Source organism: Pan troglodytes, chromosome 7, assembly GCF_028858775.2.
Source record: "Pan troglodytes isolate AG18354 chromosome 7, NHGRI_mPanTro3-v2.0_pri, whole genome shotgun sequence".
Taxonomy (NCBI): domain Eukaryota; kingdom Metazoa; phylum Chordata; class Mammalia; order Primates; family Hominidae; genus Pan; species Pan troglodytes.
The window spans coordinates 110,334,730-110,351,315 of NC_072405.2; the positions used below are offsets into that span (position 1 = coordinate 110,334,730).

The 16,586-nt window shown below is 39.2% G+C and overlaps 1 protein-coding gene across 24 annotated transcripts in view; it reads right to left on the reverse strand.

The window, feature by feature from the left end:
• Positions 1-16,094, reverse strand: part of RGS22 (regulator of G protein signaling 22) — a 173,232-nt gene extending 157,138 nt beyond the window's left edge. For 4 of the 24 annotated variants that reach the window (XM_063816472.1, XM_063816464.1, XM_063816473.1 and 1 more), the window contains exons 1-4: positions 15,691-15,862; positions 15,168-15,196; positions 3,251-3,313; positions 1,680-1,789 (exon numbers count right to left, since the gene is read on the reverse strand). Coding sequence is in view for 6 of the 24 variants with exons in the window: in XM_016959721.4 (XP_016815210.1) it covers positions 3,251-3,313; positions 15,168-15,196; positions 15,691-15,715 (117 nt within the window). In the remaining 18 variants the exon portion in view is untranslated. Of the gene's footprint in view, positions 1-1,679; positions 1,790-3,250; positions 3,314-15,167; positions 15,467-15,690 lie in introns of those variants that run through there. The other 20 variants (XR_001720326.4, XM_016959721.4, XM_016959719.3 and 17 more) reach the window with 13 other exon arrangements.
• Positions 16,095-16,586: the final 492 nt, after the last annotated feature.

Genomic DNA, 16,586 nt, shown 5'->3' on the forward strand with positions numbered 1-16,586 from the left:
CTTCACAGAGAAAGAAATCGGGGAATTAAGTAAGCAAGGTTTCTAAGATCATTCCGGTAAGAGTGGAAAAGCTGGAATCAAACATAGTTCTCTCACTCCTAATACCAACAATTACATGGTGAGATTTGAGCATGGGAAGAATAAGTGTGGTCAAGATGGATTGGCGGGCTAGGGGAGGAAGGAAAGAGTATGCAGGATGGCAAAAGTAATGTGAAATGAGATATAAAGGTAGAAAGATTAAGTTGAAGCCAAATTACAAAGGGTCTTGAATTGTACACTAGCAAATTTGGAATTCAATCTGTAGGTTATTAAAAATCAACCCCTGCTGGTTATGGCTAGTGAACCAGTTCAAATATTTGAAAACTAATTTCACAGATAATGAGAAGGTCTTTGGAGACAAAGCACTATAAGTGGAGTATGTGTTGAGGTTGTTATTTTAGATAGGGTTGTTAGGGAAGGCTTTCTAAACAGAAGGGATTTAAGTCAGGGAGAAAGTGATACAGGTATCTCAGAGAAGAGCATGCCAGGTAGAAAGACCCTGAGTATATTTGGCATATTCATGTTTGAGAAGCATAAAGAAAGTCAGTCAGGTTGGAAAGTAAGTAGAGAAAATAAGTAGAAAATAAAGATCAAGAGATAGCAAGAGCCAGATCATATAGGATTCTGGATTTTATTCTTAGTGTAATGAGAAGTCCCTAGACAGGGTTTTGAACAGAGCAGGAAGTAACATGATTCAATTTATTATTTTTATAATACTTTATTGAAATCATAATACATTAATTTATGGTTCCCTAAAATACCAGTCTATAACTATCCAAAAAAAGAAAGATTAGTTTGGCATACTTACTCTCAGTAAACCCATACTGGCTTCTAATTCTTAGCTAAGTGCTCATAAACCAAACATTACTAATCTGTTCTAGAATTTTGCCAGACACTTAGTTTGAGAATACAGCATTCCTTCTCCTCCCTGTCCCCAGATTCTTTTTGAAAACCCGTGACAACATTTTCTCTTCTCTTGTCTTGTAATGTGAAGAATGGGTAATTAATTGGTAGACTGTGTGATCCTGAATATAGATGCCAGAGGAACTCAAAAAAAAAAAAAAAAAAAAACAGAGGAGGTAAAAACAGAAGGATTTGGAGAGATGGAAAACAGGAAAAAGGCAGCCCAGGTGAGTGCTTGGGACACACAAAGGGGTCAAACTTCAGGTCTTGCTCAGGAGGGATAAAAACATTACTATATAGAATTCAATCGAAATCACACTGTCATGTCACCTAAAGTCTGAAAGGAAACAGAAAAATGGCAATGTCTATTCTGACTGGGTGGCAGGATTATCACATTTTTGGTAAACTGTCTATAACATTGTTATGTCATTTCTATAACTTAAAATAGATTTTTTTAAAAGAAAGTTAAGAGAATTTATTTCTTTTCCAAAACAAGTCGATGTAATCACAAATCCCAAGACACTGAAATGTAAATGTTAAGAAACCGATATTAGATCTATATAGAGATTTTTCTATTTAAAATTTCACAAAAATGTACTTGTTTTGGAGGGAGAGTGGAGATTGCAGAGCCCACAGGAAAGACTACGTAATCTGGAAAAGCAAAATTCTGGCAATTTTGTCATGCTACTGGGTCTTATATAATATACAACTGGACAACAAAAGTTAAAGAGTCAGACCAAACAAGAACTCCTTGAATATCCTGTGGTGTTGCTCAGGCTTGTTCTTGGAAAGGGAGCAGGAGCTTTGGTGTGTCAATCTAACTTCCATAATGGGTCCAGAGACCTAGCTATGCCCAACAGAGAGAGTACAAAATTATTTTAGAAAAAAGAAAATCACAAAACACACATGCATGCATGCATAGATACACATATATACATAAAACTAACCTACACAAGAAAGTGCTGAATAGTACTTTCCCTTCAAAAGGTATTTCCAGTGTTTAGGCTTTAAGAGACTTCACATTTATGGTACACTCCCTTAAAAATTACTTGTGTTTTTTTTTATGTTTCAAATTTTCCCTGGAAAACAGTTTCATAACACAATAGCAAAAACCTTTTCTTATACGTCTTTTAACCAGCATTCCTTATTAACTTTATTTTCATACAAGATAGGTCTTTTTACGACCCCTCATTTCACTTTTCCCCAATTCCTTGATGCAGTTTGAATGTGTCCCCCAAATTTAATGTGTTGAAAACTTAATTCCCAATGCAACAGTGTTGGGAGGCGGGGCCTAAAAAGAAGTGATTAGGTCATGAGGGCTCTGCTCTCCTGAATGGATTAATGTTGTTATCTTGAGAGTGGGTTGGTTATCAAGAGAGTGTTATAAAACTTGTTTGAAGTTTGTTATAAAAGTGAGGTCAGCGCCCCTCTTTCTCCCTCATTCTCTTAATCTCTGTTTTCCCTTCCACCATGGCATGATGTGGGAGGAAGGCCCTCACCAGATGCAGCCCCTTGATCCTGGACTTTTCAACTTCCAGAACTGTGAGCCAAATAAATTTCTATTCCTTATACATTACCCAATCTCAGTTATTCTGTTATAGCAGCATAGACTATATGGACTAGGACATCCCTTAATACTCACAATACATGTTACTGCTGTCTATGACTGAAACTATTAATTGGCATCAATCTATGTTACACCAACGACAGTGTGCCAAGTCCTATTTACTACTGATATAAAACTCTAGTTGCCTTAAATACAAATTCCACTTTAAGATCTATCCAAGAAGATGAAAATAATTGCTTGAAAGCAAAAAATTAGTTCCTTGACTTTTTTGATATTTTGTCCTTATTATCTCTGTCAAAAGTCTAACTGTTAGCTGGGCATCATGGCACATGCCTGAAGTTTCAGCTACTTGGAAGGCAGGAGGATCGCTAGAGTTTGAGAAGTCGGGGCTGCAGCGAGCCGTGATCATACCACTGCATTCCAGTGTGGGCGACAGAGCAACACAATGTCTCAAAAAAAAAAAAAAAAAGCCTAACATGGTGCCAAATACAGCTGAACCAGAGGTTGTACAGGATGCTTTTTAATGGTTAGAAAAACTCCAGATTTCTTCAATAAGAATAATTTCTAAATATGATTCAAATCCAAATGATTAACTATGTAAAAAGATAAAACCTTTACCTAAATGTTTTAATATTTTTTAAAAAGCATTATCCCTGATAAATTGGTTTCACAAGATAACCTAGTGATTAAAATATTTTTCTTTGATAATATATATTCAATAGATCATAATAATAAACTCACTGGAAGGCTTAGGAATTCATTAAAGTAGTCTACAAGGAAATCATCTGTTGCCAGAGAATCTTCCTGCAAAAAAAAAACCATAAAAACACAGTATTATAATTATACATTTTAAATCATGCCTATATTATTCTCTATTTCTGCTACGAATTTATTATCACATAGATCTTCAAATATCTTTTAGTCAGTCAACAGTGAACCCTCACTATAAACTGAACACAGTTTATAGTGTTTTATTGTCTCCTTCCAATCTCTGAAAGGAAAAAATAAGAAAACAGAAGGGGGCATACTCTTAAAACACTTTGCTACTGTACTTAGTTGGAAAACAGAACACATGAAAAATATAGCACAACACTTAAATGAAACATCAACAAACACAAAATAATACCACCACATGGTAAGTTTCACACAGACTTATTAAATATATATATATTTCATAAAAATAAAGGCAGAGTCAACAAGAAGCAGCGTTTGGAGCCCAAATGAAATTGAGAGTGTAAATTTCTTGAATTGCCCAATGAAAGTGATAAAGGAAGTGAAGAAAATGTTCTACTCTCCCCCCACCCCAGAATGAGGTACATTTTTAAATCTGGATCCTGCTTCACTTTTGCATGAGGAAAGTTTGACAATGCATGTGTTCTAAGAATAAAGATTGTATACATTTTTTCCATAACTATCTCATCCACCAACATAGCCACTTTTCAAATTGGCAAAATTGAAAAGCCACTGCCAAGAACAAAATTTCTCTTCCAAATCATAAGACACCTTATTTTATTAGCAATTGTTTCCATTATGTCAAAAGCACATCATGGCATACTGTTGTATGGTACATGTGTTTATTTTGTTATTCATAATTATACTTCAATTTTGCAAATCTAACATGAAAGTTCACAATATGACACAATGCTATTATTTCCATATGGCTGATTACTTTCTTTTTATACTGGCCAATTTTTAAAAATTTATTGAAGTATATAGTGCTATCAGGAAGACACTATAGCATATTGCACCTACGTTGGAAAGCAGATTTTCAGGGTAATTTCTTTAAGTAATTGCAGCATCAGAAGAGAGTTATAAACAATCACTTATAGAATTTATATCAAGAAACTTACTAGAAACCTTAAAAGATTTAGTTTTCTAAAAATTTCAACTGATTAAAATAACAACAAACTAAGGATTTAATAAATTTACTACCTTAGTAGTAGTACCTTAGTAGCATGTACTCAAAGAGTCCTGATTGGCAAAGTCTAACAAAGCAGAACAAGGCAGATATCCTTTTGGGGGAAGCTATAAGGCATTTAATAACCTATCAAACTTTACCTTTCAAAGTTACTTTAATAATTCCTACTGTATTTAGTGGACTATCTAGTTTTTGCTCATTCTTATGAGAAAACATCTGAATTCTGGGTAGAAGGCATTGTGCTACAATAAGGGTGGCCAAATTTGGCAGTACTGGATCACATGATCAAAAATCCACAGATGTGCACAGTGAATAGCTTAAATAATTTACAGTAGTGCAATACAATCCCTTGTTAGTTTTTCTAAAGTATACATTTCATTTTTAATTTTTAGCCATAATACAGAATATGTATTTCATAGCACCTGGTGGATGTAAGTATTGCCTAGAATTGCCACCTTGTCTGAAATTTCTAATTTTCAGATTCATATATTCATTTCCAGATGTCTTGCACTTCTAAAAGATTCTAACTCAATGAACTATCTGAGATGAGATACCCGTTTTATTTTTGTTTTTGTTTTGAGACAAGGTCTTGCCCCGTCACCCAGGCTGGAGTGCAGTGGCGTGATCTCAGCTCACTGCAACCTCCGCCTCCTGGGTTCAAGTGATTCTCGTGCCTCAGCCTCCTGAGTATCTGGGACTACAGGCACATGCCACCGTGCCCGGCTAATTTTTGTATTTTTTGTAGAGACAAGGTTTCACCATGTTGCCCAGGCTGGTCTCGAACTCCTGGCCTCAAGTGATCTGCCCACCTCGGCCTCCTAAAGTGCTGGGATTACAACCATGAGCCACCATGCTCAGCCCTGTTTTGTTGTTGTTTTTTTCCTTAGCGTATTTCAGATAGATAACTTTGAAAGAATAATTAGAAAATGAAATAAAAGATACATATTGCAATCCCAATTTTTTGTTATTAAATTCAACAGATATAAATATACTCTGTCAAACTGCCATAAAGGTTCTAAAAGTTTACTCTAGATTCCTGAGCTCAGCTCATCTCACTACAGAATGATAAGAGTTCTCAGGTGGCAGCAGTAGCACTGCTCTAACCCCTTGGTGACTTGACATTTCCTAGGCATTCAGTCATATCCTTTGGTTTGCACTTACAGAAAACTATGAAAACCTCAGGTATTATCAAATACATCAAAATCAATTATTTCTTTTCTAAAATTGTGCCTTAATTTCTATCAATATTAAACCTCAGCAATTCCGTTGATATTGGGTAGTTCCACAATGGGAAATAAGTGTTGCCTGCAAGTGCGATCTGCTCAACCCACATGTGGCACTTGAGTGGAAAGGCTTGTCCTTCTCTTAGTAAATAAAGGAACCTATTTTCCCACGGCAGTTTCTAGTTCAATGTGTTCAAAATATCTTGTCACATCAGTAAGCAGTCTTGTAAACCCATGAGTATCTGATAAGCCGTTTACACCACAAACCCTTTAATTAAAAAAAAAAAAATTAAGGCCTTGAGCTGAAGAAGTAGCTCAGTTACTCTCAAAGAGTTTCCACAATCCCATTACTTGGCTATATTAAAATGCTCTAAGTCTCTATGCTTAGGTTTAACATCTTCCAAATAATCAATAAACTGGTGATGGTTAATGGTACAATCAAGAAGAAAACTGAGTTACAATCATTTCCTCCATTACATCATTCCATAAGCCTGACTGCAAAATTTGCAACACAGATTCTCTGTTGAATGAGGGTAGGAACACTTCTTCAGAATTGAATGTACTCTTGAAACCTGTTTTTTCATGTATTACAGGTGTGCCATCTGTGAAAATGAAGTCAGCTTTTCCATTTTTAGTCCAAACTTCTCAAATGTCTTACTGAAAGAGGGTTAACAAAATAGTTTATGTGTGCTTGCTAATTATGGTAGGTAAAATTTTTTGCTTAAACTTATTTTGCTGCACCTTCAAATCAGATGAACTACAATTTTTTTTTTTTTTTTTTTTTTGAGACAGGTTCTTGCTCTGTCACTTAGGCGCTTAGCTAATTTAAAAAAATTTTTTTTTTTTTTTGGTACAGACAGGGTCTCACTATATTGCCTATGCTGGTCTTGAACTCCTGGGCTCAAGCAATCCTCCCACCTAGACCTCCCAAAGTGCTGGGATTACAAGCATGAGCCAACACACCCAGCCTAATTTCTTTACAACTCTAAAAGATGCAAGATATACAAAGACACTATAAACAAGGAAGAGGAAATAAGATACACACAAAAAAACTACAGTCCAAGAAAGAATGTGATACATGCCATAAGGGAATTACAATATAAACTGTTTCTTCCAAAGGAAGGAAAGACGTTATCTGGTAAGATGAATCAGAAGAGACTCAAGTGGGAAAAAATGGCATTAGAAATGCATTTCAAATAACTTCAAATTCTGTATTTAGAAATATAAATATGAGGGGCAATAATGCTGAGGACATAGATAAACACATGAGCAAAGAAGAGAGGCCAGAAAGCAAGAGAGCATAGCAGGTGTCTCTGGGGAATGGGGGCGAGAATCAACTGAGAAGGAGCTTGAAGAACTTTCTAGGACTATGAAAATGTTCTATGTATGCACTGGAGTTTGGATTACACAAGTGTATACATTTGTCAAAATTCATCAAATTATCATTCTTTAAATGTTTGCATTTCAGTGTATAAATTGTGCATCAACAAAAGAATCATAAACTAATATTGAATATTATTAATAGTTCATGATACTTATGAAGTATTTACAGGTGAAGTTTATCAATGTCTGTAACTTACTTTGAAATGCATAAAAAATAAGATGGACTGATGGATGATGAGATAGGACAGCTATGTGAAAAAGCAAATGTAACAAAAATTGTGAAATCTTAGTGGTAGGTATATCAGTGTTCACTATACAATACTTTTAATTCTTATATGTTTAAATTTTTTCCCAGTAAAATGTTTGGAGGAGGGCTTTATGTACAAGGAAATAAGATCAAGTTTCTCTGCACGTTATGGACAGGCTTCTTAGCCTTCTGTGTATTAAATATCAGATTCTCAAATCAGCATCGTTGCCTCTAGAATAAATTCCTGGTTATCTGACCATCTTCTGATTACTACTCTGGAATCCTGTCCACTAAGGGACTGACCTCTGGTTCACCGTACTGTCCATCATACGCCAAACCTCATCTTTCCTATTCCTTCTTATCCACACCACCCTATGGGTCAGTCTTCCTAGCCACACCTCATTTAATACAAGGGATCCATTGTTCCCCCAATCTCCAATCCTTTTCTACTACAAAAAGGGCTTATAGTGAATGCAATTTGGCTCCTGCCCACTGTCCAGCCTTATCTCATACTACACGCTGTGGTCATAGCAATTTTTTTATAGTTCTGCACCTTGGCACATGCTGATTATTCTGCCCAGAAAAATTTTCCCCTTTATTCACGTACCTATCTTTTTTCTTCTCCAGAAGTCTGGAGTAGTGGTCATCTATATTTCCCCTATAAAAACCTTCATCACTTCATACTATAATTGTTTACATGTCTCATCCACTGGATTGTGAACTGGAGGAAAAGGGCTGTTTCCTATTTATTCTTTTAATTTCTCAGTGCCTTTAGATAGTAAATGTTTAGAACATTTTTACTGAATAATTGAATGATTACACTGAGGACATGAAACCTAAAGAGAAAAGACTAATAACTTTAAAAAGACTCTAACGAATAATACTAATTAAAAGAAGAGATATTGTCAAAAGAGAAAAGGGTCAGAAAAAGAGAATGCAAGGTGAGACAAGCTCCACAACACATCTTGTTGAAAGTATAGCTTGCCTAGATCAAGGCATTTTTGAAATTTGAAAACCAAAAGCCCACATATCAGATCCCCGCTGGTTTGCAAAATTATATTTTCTTAGAAACGAAGTCTATGAAGGAGGAAGATATTAAAGTGGTTCATGCAATGAGGAGCAAAAGTATGGACTCTGCTTTTATCCTCCAAAGGTTATCATCACAGATTACATCAGTATCTATCCAGAAGCACTTTTCCATCGGGTTTCTGTTCTCTTCTCCTCTCTTCTCTCTTCTTCCCTCTTTTTTCCTTCTTCTCTTCTATTCTCTTTTCTCTTCCCTTTCCTTCTCTCTGTCTCTCTCTCTCAACAAGTATCCAAAAGGCTTGAGAAGGTGAAGGAAGCTCTGGATGCTCCCCCGCCCCTGACCCCCTTTTATTTTTATTATTTTATTTTATTTTATTTTATTTTTTTAATGGAGTCTCGCTCTGTCACCAGGCTGGAGTGCAGTGGCAAAATCTTGGCTCACTGCAACCTCCACCTCCCAGGTTCAAGCGATTATCCTGGCTCAGCCTCCTGAGTAGCTGGGACTACAGGTGCATGCCACCAAGCCCAGCTAGTTTTTGTATTTTTAGTAGAGACGGGGTTTCACCATGTTGGCCAGGATGGTCTGAATCTCCTGACCTCATGATCCACCCGCCTTGGCCTCTCAAAGTGCTGGGATTACAGGTGTGAGCCACCGCGCCTGGCCCAGACTCCCTTTTATCCAATCAATTTTATCCAATCCAATATTTCGAATTATACCTACTAGGCTTAAGACAATCCATTAGGGACAAACACCCTAAGGCTTTCTCCTTGTACAAAGATCCTTACAACTCAATAAACTCATTTAAAGCAGAGAGTATCTCACACCCTTGGTCACCTAGTCTCCCATTCTATACTTTACGGGTAAAAAGAGGATGTGGCAAGCTTCTCTAAATCCCAATGTACTTTTAATTCAAACCTCACACTTAACTATAAACTGCTTATCCTTTTACTGTTTCATATTAAAGGCCATCTCTCTGATCAGAAGGTATGCTACTTTGGGGACTAATGACAATGTTTGTCCCCAGTAGTGTCTAATATGGCCATACGTTGAAAAAGTTGCTTAATGATATACTTATTTACTAACTTATCAATGGGACTGTTAACAGTTTCTGTAGTTCCAAAAAAGCATCAGAGAATTTGATTCCTACCCAGAGTAAAGGATTCCATAGAGATGAAAGAATTCCAAATAGCATAACACTTTACAAAGGACCTCTGGGACCTGTCTTAGTTTCCTAAAGACTTGTTCACAACACTTCTGGCCCCTAGCTCTGCAACCTCTTAAAGAAACAAGAACAGGAGAACGTAGGAGTAGTACTTAGGTCTAGCCCTATCTTCCAGTGTTTCCATATAAAGCTGCCTAGTGTGTCAGCCCCAGTAGGCTCTCACTGTTCATTTAACCCAATTATGTGTAATTTAACATATTTTGTTTGAAAAAAACCACCAAGTGGTCATTAATTGCCAAGTAACTAGTCTTGTTTAGGACTGGAATTATGGACCTTTATTCTATACAGTTGTCCATTGGTATCCAGAGGGGATTGGTTCCAGGACCCCCCCCCACAGATACTGAGATCTGGGGATGTTCAAGTCCTTCATATAAAATGGCATAGTATTTGCATATAACCTACACCCAACCTCCTATGTACTTTAAATCAACTCTAGATTTCTTACAATACCTAATACAATGTAAATGTTATGTAAATGGTTGTTATCCTGTATTTTTAAAGTTTGTATTTTCTTCTGATTTTTTTTTTTTTTTTTTTTGAGACGTAGTCTCACTCTGTCACCGAGGCTGGAGTGCAATGGCATGATCTGGGCTCACTGCAACCTCCACCTCCTGGGTTCAAGCAATTCTCCTGCTTCAGCCTCCCAAGTAGCTGGTACTACAGGCATGTGCCATCACGTCCAGCTAATTTTTGTATTTTTGGTAGAGACGCAGTTTCACCATGTTGGCCAGGCTGGTCTCGAACTCCTGACCTCAGGTGATCTGCCCGCGACGGCCTCCCAAAGTGCTGGGGTTACAGGTGTGAGCCATTGCACCTGGCCTTTTTCTGAATATTTTCAATCCAAGTTTGGGTGAATCCACAGATGTGGAATCCATGGATATGGAGAGTCAACTATGTTACTGTATGTTAAAATAATGAGAATGTCTTCATGCTTGGGAAATACCCTATGTTTATTATAATTTCATTCAACCTGTAAAAATAACAAAATAGAAATTTGAACAGACTAAAAATTAGTTAAAAATGAATACCACTTTTAACAACTAAAATACAAGTAAATACTGCTTAAAGCTAAAGTTTATCTTAATTTGATGGTAAGATTACAAGGTAGTCTCTTTTTTAATTTTTCCTTTTTTAAACAGCCTTTAATCCAGTTTTAAAGTTAATAAAACTGTGGGTTTTCTAAATCAGAAAACCTTCAACAAAATAGATCATTACGCTACAATGTTTTTACTCCATAAAGAATTTTCTTTCCTGGATTCCATTTTTTGATGGAAGACTTGATAAAGACTTTTTTTGAAGCCTGGCACACTTACTTGCATAGTTGCAAACTAACTACTTTTAAGGCACAAGAAAAAGATATTATTTTGAATGTAAAAGTCAGGCGCTTAAATCTTCGCTATTAATGCACTCTATTTTAATAATAAAAAAATTTAAGAGTCATTCTCACTTTAAACTTTCTGAATGTGTACCTTACACCTTACTTTAGCTGTAAGTTTAAAGTGACAGTGACTCCTAAATTTCTTTTTTTTTTTTTTGAGATGGAGTCTCGCTCTGTTGCCCAGGCTGGAGTGTGGTGGCGTGATCTCAGCTCGCCGCAACCTCTGCCTCCTGGATTCAAGCGATTCTCCTGCCTCACCCTCCCGAGTTGCTGGGACTACAGGCATGCCCAGCTAATTTTTTTTTTTTTTTTTTTTGGTATTTTTAGTAGAGACAAGGTTTCACTGTGTTAACCAGGATGGTCTCGATCTCCTGACTTCATGATCCGCCCACCTTGACCTCCCAAAGTGCTGAGATTACAAGCATGAGCCACTGCGCCCAGCCCTAAATTTTAATGTGTAAATTTTGTAATTCACTCTCACTTTAAACTTTCTCAATGAGTATCTTACACCTAGGTAAAAATTAAAATATAAATAAATTAAAAATATATACAAGGTATGTGTCCCTAACAAACAAATAATTTATTCTAAATGAGTTATTCTATCCTTTGAGGATGAAGACCCCATGTTGAGGTTCAAATATTATTTTGCAGATGTCTATAACAGCATGGTACTTTTAGATCCACTGAGAAAATACAATATGAAAAAAAGCTAGTATGAACACAGGAGCACGAAACCAAAAAAAAAAAACTACTTAAATAAAATAATAAAATATTTTTCTCATGTAATCAAAAGCAGTTGTAATCATAAGACATTAATCATAAGGCATTGTGGCTTCCCAAATATCAGGGACCCAGGCCCCTCTGATCTTATGTCTCCACCATCCTCAAGATGCCACATCCATCTCATGATTTAAGATGACTGCTGTAGCTCCAGCATCACAACTTTATTCCAGCTGGCAGAAAAGAAGAAAAAGGGCTCATTCTTTCCTTCTACACTTACGTAAGTATTAAAGTTAGAATAGCCCAGCTTCTAACTGTGGCTCAACTAATTACTAGCTGTGTGACCTAAGGGTCCATTATTTGATCTCTATAAACATCAGCTCTCCAGAGAAGTAGGACACAACACTTCTGCCTACATCATATTGGCCAGAATTTGGTTCTGTGACCATGTTTGGCTGCAAGGGAAACTAGAAAATGTAGTCTTAATTTGGGATAGCAATGGGTCTAATATCTACCATGGAAAGGAGAGAATGGAGTTTGGGGAACTACAGGTCCGTGACACATTTTTCCTAAGAATACGTAATTTATTAATGAGAACAATACTTTCACACTTTTGAAAAACAGGGGTAAATACATGTGCAAGACATGTTAATTATTTAATCTATAGACAATACTTGGTTGAGCATATGAATTTGAGAATCTGGTTATAAACTGCTCTCAGCTAAAAGCTGCTCAGAGCTCACAGGCAGTCTGGATGATGTTAGGTTGGAAAGGCTTCATGGAGGAGATTAGCTGGGCCTTGAAGAATGTGCAAGATTGTGAAATAGATGGGGAAGGGCAACTGAGACAAAATTTGACAGCAAAGGCAAGGAGACAAGTGGGGTATAGTTTGGCTGGGGCAGGAGGCATGTGGATGTACTTTATAAATCAAACCAAAAACAGTAAGAATGTTGTCTTTATCACAGAGAAAAGCATTGGGAGGTAAGGTTAAAGAAGGCTGAAAAGTTATAGAAAAGGTTTTGAAGGCTAAAGCAAAGCATTTGACATTTTGGCTTTACCAGTTATGAGATATGTGGCCTCAGGCCCAGTTAGTTAACCACTGTGAACTTCGACCTCCTCTTCTGTGAAATGTAGGCAGTAATAACCACCTGATAGGGTTGTTTTGAGACTAAATACTAGCATGTGGTTAGCATTCAATAAATACTAGCTATTAATAAAAGCTCTGAGCAAGCTAGTAACATGGTAATGTTTTAAAAAATTAATAGCAATCTGATAGGCAGGGTAAGAGTGATAGGAGAAGGAAAAATCTAAAGGTAGACAGAGCAAAGGAATAGGAAGTAATCTAATACAACTGATGCTCAGGAGCTTGAATTTTATGCTTTAGACAAAGAAAAACTGGAGTTGGCAGAAGGAATAGTGGAGGCAATGATATCAGTTAGGATTACTACCAAAGTCCAGACCCAGGGTGGGGGCCTGAAATGAGACAGTAGTTGTGTGGATGGAGAAAAAGATCTGGCTACGAAAGGAGCTTGGTAAATGATTGCAGGCAGGGGATGAAGAAAAGGGAAGAAGGTCTTTGATGTGAGTGACTGAATGGGCCAGTGGCACCACAAACCAAAATAAGAAGTGGAGGAAAGACAGCATGGTGTGGAGGGGCCTGGGAAGAAAAGTTCAGTTCAGACTGTTGACACAGACATTCAGATGATAAAGAGTCCCAATAACCGCTGGATATACAGAGCTAGCATTAAAAGTGGTGTCTGGACTGGAGGTGTGGAGATGTGGAAGTCCCACGAAACAGGGGTACTGAAGCTATAGGAGAAGAGGGGCTCACCCAGAGAAAGCCCAGAGAACAGAATCCTGAAGGTCAATACTTTCACGAGAAAAGAAAAAGAGAAGCCAGAAAGGGGGAATAATAATGAAAGATAAGAGAACTCGGAGACAGTGAAACCAAGCCAAGAGAAAGGGAATGCCTAGAGTCTTCAAGCTATCATGAGTTCAAGGATGGGGCCAACACCTAAAATAGTGAACTGTTCAAATGGTAAGTGGCGTGTTGTTGAGTAGTCTTCAGCAGCATGGGAAAAGATTTGCTGGCTTCAGAAATGCTCACCTCCTGCTGGAACTAAGAGTAAGTTCAGGAAGGCCTGGAGCAGCTTAAAGAAATTTCCCATTAAAAGCAGAGCTCTGGGCCTGGAACAGTGGCTTGGGCCTGTAACCCCAGCACTTTGGGAGGCCGAGGTGGGTGGATCGCTTGAGCCCAGGAATTCGAGACTGGCCTGGGCAACATGGTGAAACTCTGTCTCTACAAAAAATATAAAAATTAGCCAGGCGTGCTGGCACGTGCCTATAGGGCCAGTGACTCAGATGGCTGAGACAGGAAGATCACCTGAGCCCAGAGCAGTCAGGGCTGCAGTGACTTGTGATGGGGCCACTACATTCCAGCCTGGGTGACAGACCCTGTCTCAAAATATGTGTGTGTGTGTGTGTATGTGTGTGTGTGTATGTGTATATATATATATATATATATATTTTTTTTTTTTCTTAAAGCAGAGCTGTCAACATGGCCAGAAGATGGAAGGAATTTCTGACTTGTTCTGTGTACCTCTACCTTCAGTGGCTCTGTGTGTGTATGTGTGTATGTGTAGGTGTGTGTGTGTCTGTCTCTCCCAGCAATGGACCAGAGCTCTGGAAAGGTGAATGTGAAAGCCACCAGTGCACACAGCCTTAGCCCTTTCTTCTCTCTCAGACCCTGCTAGACTGTGAACTTCTTGAGACTTAACCTCAGCATCTAGGACCACACTATGACTATACAATCACGCGTGTTTGTTGATTGAAAGCCAAAAGCAAATAAGATAATTAGCCAACAAGAGAAGTAAGTGCTGGAAGACATAAATAAATAATAGAAGTGGTTAGAGCTCTTGGAATCAGACTCAGACCTTGGTAGGAATTAGGCTCTGACACCTCCTATTTGTCTGTGTAACCTCAGGCAAGTTCCTGAAACACTGTATACAATGGGAATTACAATGGAACCCACCCTAAATGTAGCACTCACCTAAATGGCAATGTATAGGATATATTTAGCAAGTACTTTTATTACTTAACCTCTCTAGAAGTCTGAAATGGGAGTATTTAGTACATTTGTAAAGGAATGATAAATTGACCACTCTTTATCCATCAACGCCATTTACTTACGTTTACTCCAACCAGGAACTGCACAGCCACATCACAATACAGCCATGGAGATAAAACTTTCCTCTCATGGAGTCATTAAAGAGTTTAGAGAAATTAAACGAGGCCATTTATGTGAAAGAACTTTAATGATGAACAGCATCCATCCACCATACAAATTAATTGGCCCCTTCTTAAAATTATGTGCCAGATAGAGAATTTAAAAAGATCTTGTACACAGTTATTACACTTGTTACTAAACCAAAACTCTGGCAAAAAGGAGGAAAGAAAACACACAGCTTTCTTCTATGATCTAATATTTGCTATTTTTTTAAAGGCCAAAGAAAAAAAATAGCCCCTTGAAATTATACTTACAAATTCTTCTTCTGTAATAGTTGGTGGCTCTGAAACAAGACAAAATATTACATTATCTCCCTCAAATCTGATTTCCTTTGAGTAAATGAAATCATGGGAGACAGCACCTAGCCCTACGTTATACACAGGCAAGCGTAGTACATTTCTGGCCCTCTGTTCATTCTCTGTACATGGCTTGCATTTTAAGTAAGAATTCAAGGTGGAAGTGGGAAGGAAAGGCCTCTGGAATCCTGCCTGGTCACTAATTCACTGTGACCCAGAAGTTACCCTTCTTCATAGATGGAACCCTCTATTATTCTACGTACAATATGCAGAATTAAGCGAGATAACGTGGTGCCAGCGTAAACCGGCGAGGACGTGAAATTCGTCATAAAATCCAACAGGAGGGCAGTGAAGCCCTTTTTTCTCATGTCTGGGAGCGGGGATACCGCTAGGAGGGCAGGAGGTAAAGTCCAGAGGCTGGCGCGTGGTGCGGCCCCGACGCCGCGGGCTGATCCTCTGTCCCTGTGGGGCCGCCACCTACCCGCGGTGAGCCTCTTCTCGGGCATGCCGTCCCCGCTGCCCGCGCCTGGAGCCCGCGCGGGCCGTCAGGGCCCTAGCACGCGGGTCCAACGCGGGTCAGGGCCGGAGCGACGCGGCGGCTGCGCGCGGGCTCCGGAGCTACGCTGGCTAGCGTGGCCGGCGCCGCGCCGGGGTTGCTATGGAGCTTAGACAATACGGCCGCCCCTGGAGGCCGAGGCCGGCCACTCAGGTGCCTTTCGGGGTTCCCAAGCTGCGACGGGAAGACCCCTGCCGCCCCCTGCCCTCCCTTCCTCCTCCTTCTGGGCAGGGGCCAGCGCGGCGAAGGCTGGGGGCGGACGCGCGTGCGGACCCCCGGCGCGGTCACCAGGAAGGGGCGCCCTGGAGACGCCTGTGGCCCTCGAGACTCCACTGGCAGCGAATTCGTTACTGTGGTGACCGCGGCTCAGGCCCGTTCTTCCTCCACTACAGCCCGCCAGCAACGGCCAGGGAAACGCGGTGCTCCACGGGAGGGAGAGGCCGCGGGCACGCGGGGCGCCAGGCGGCCAGGACAGCTGGTCCCGGGAAGCGGAGGAAGCAGGGAAGTCAGGCCTCCAGTTTTCCTCATTCCTCAGGAGGCCCGCAACACACAGCTCTTGATCTCCATCACAGTTGTATGAAATGCTTGTGTAAAAAGTTAAATAATTCGCGGCCTATAGGAACCGCAAACTTCCCCAACACGTGTGTGCCCATCAGGACTGCTGCATTTTCAAGATAGCTAGGCTTAAAAATTACCCGAGGAGGCCTCATGTTCACCTAACGTGGTGCCTTCGTCTGTTAGGTTACTCAAGATTCAAGCCAGAAACCTAGGAGCTTTTCCCTGAAACTTACTGCCTGACCCCCAAACCCTCTTATTCAGTC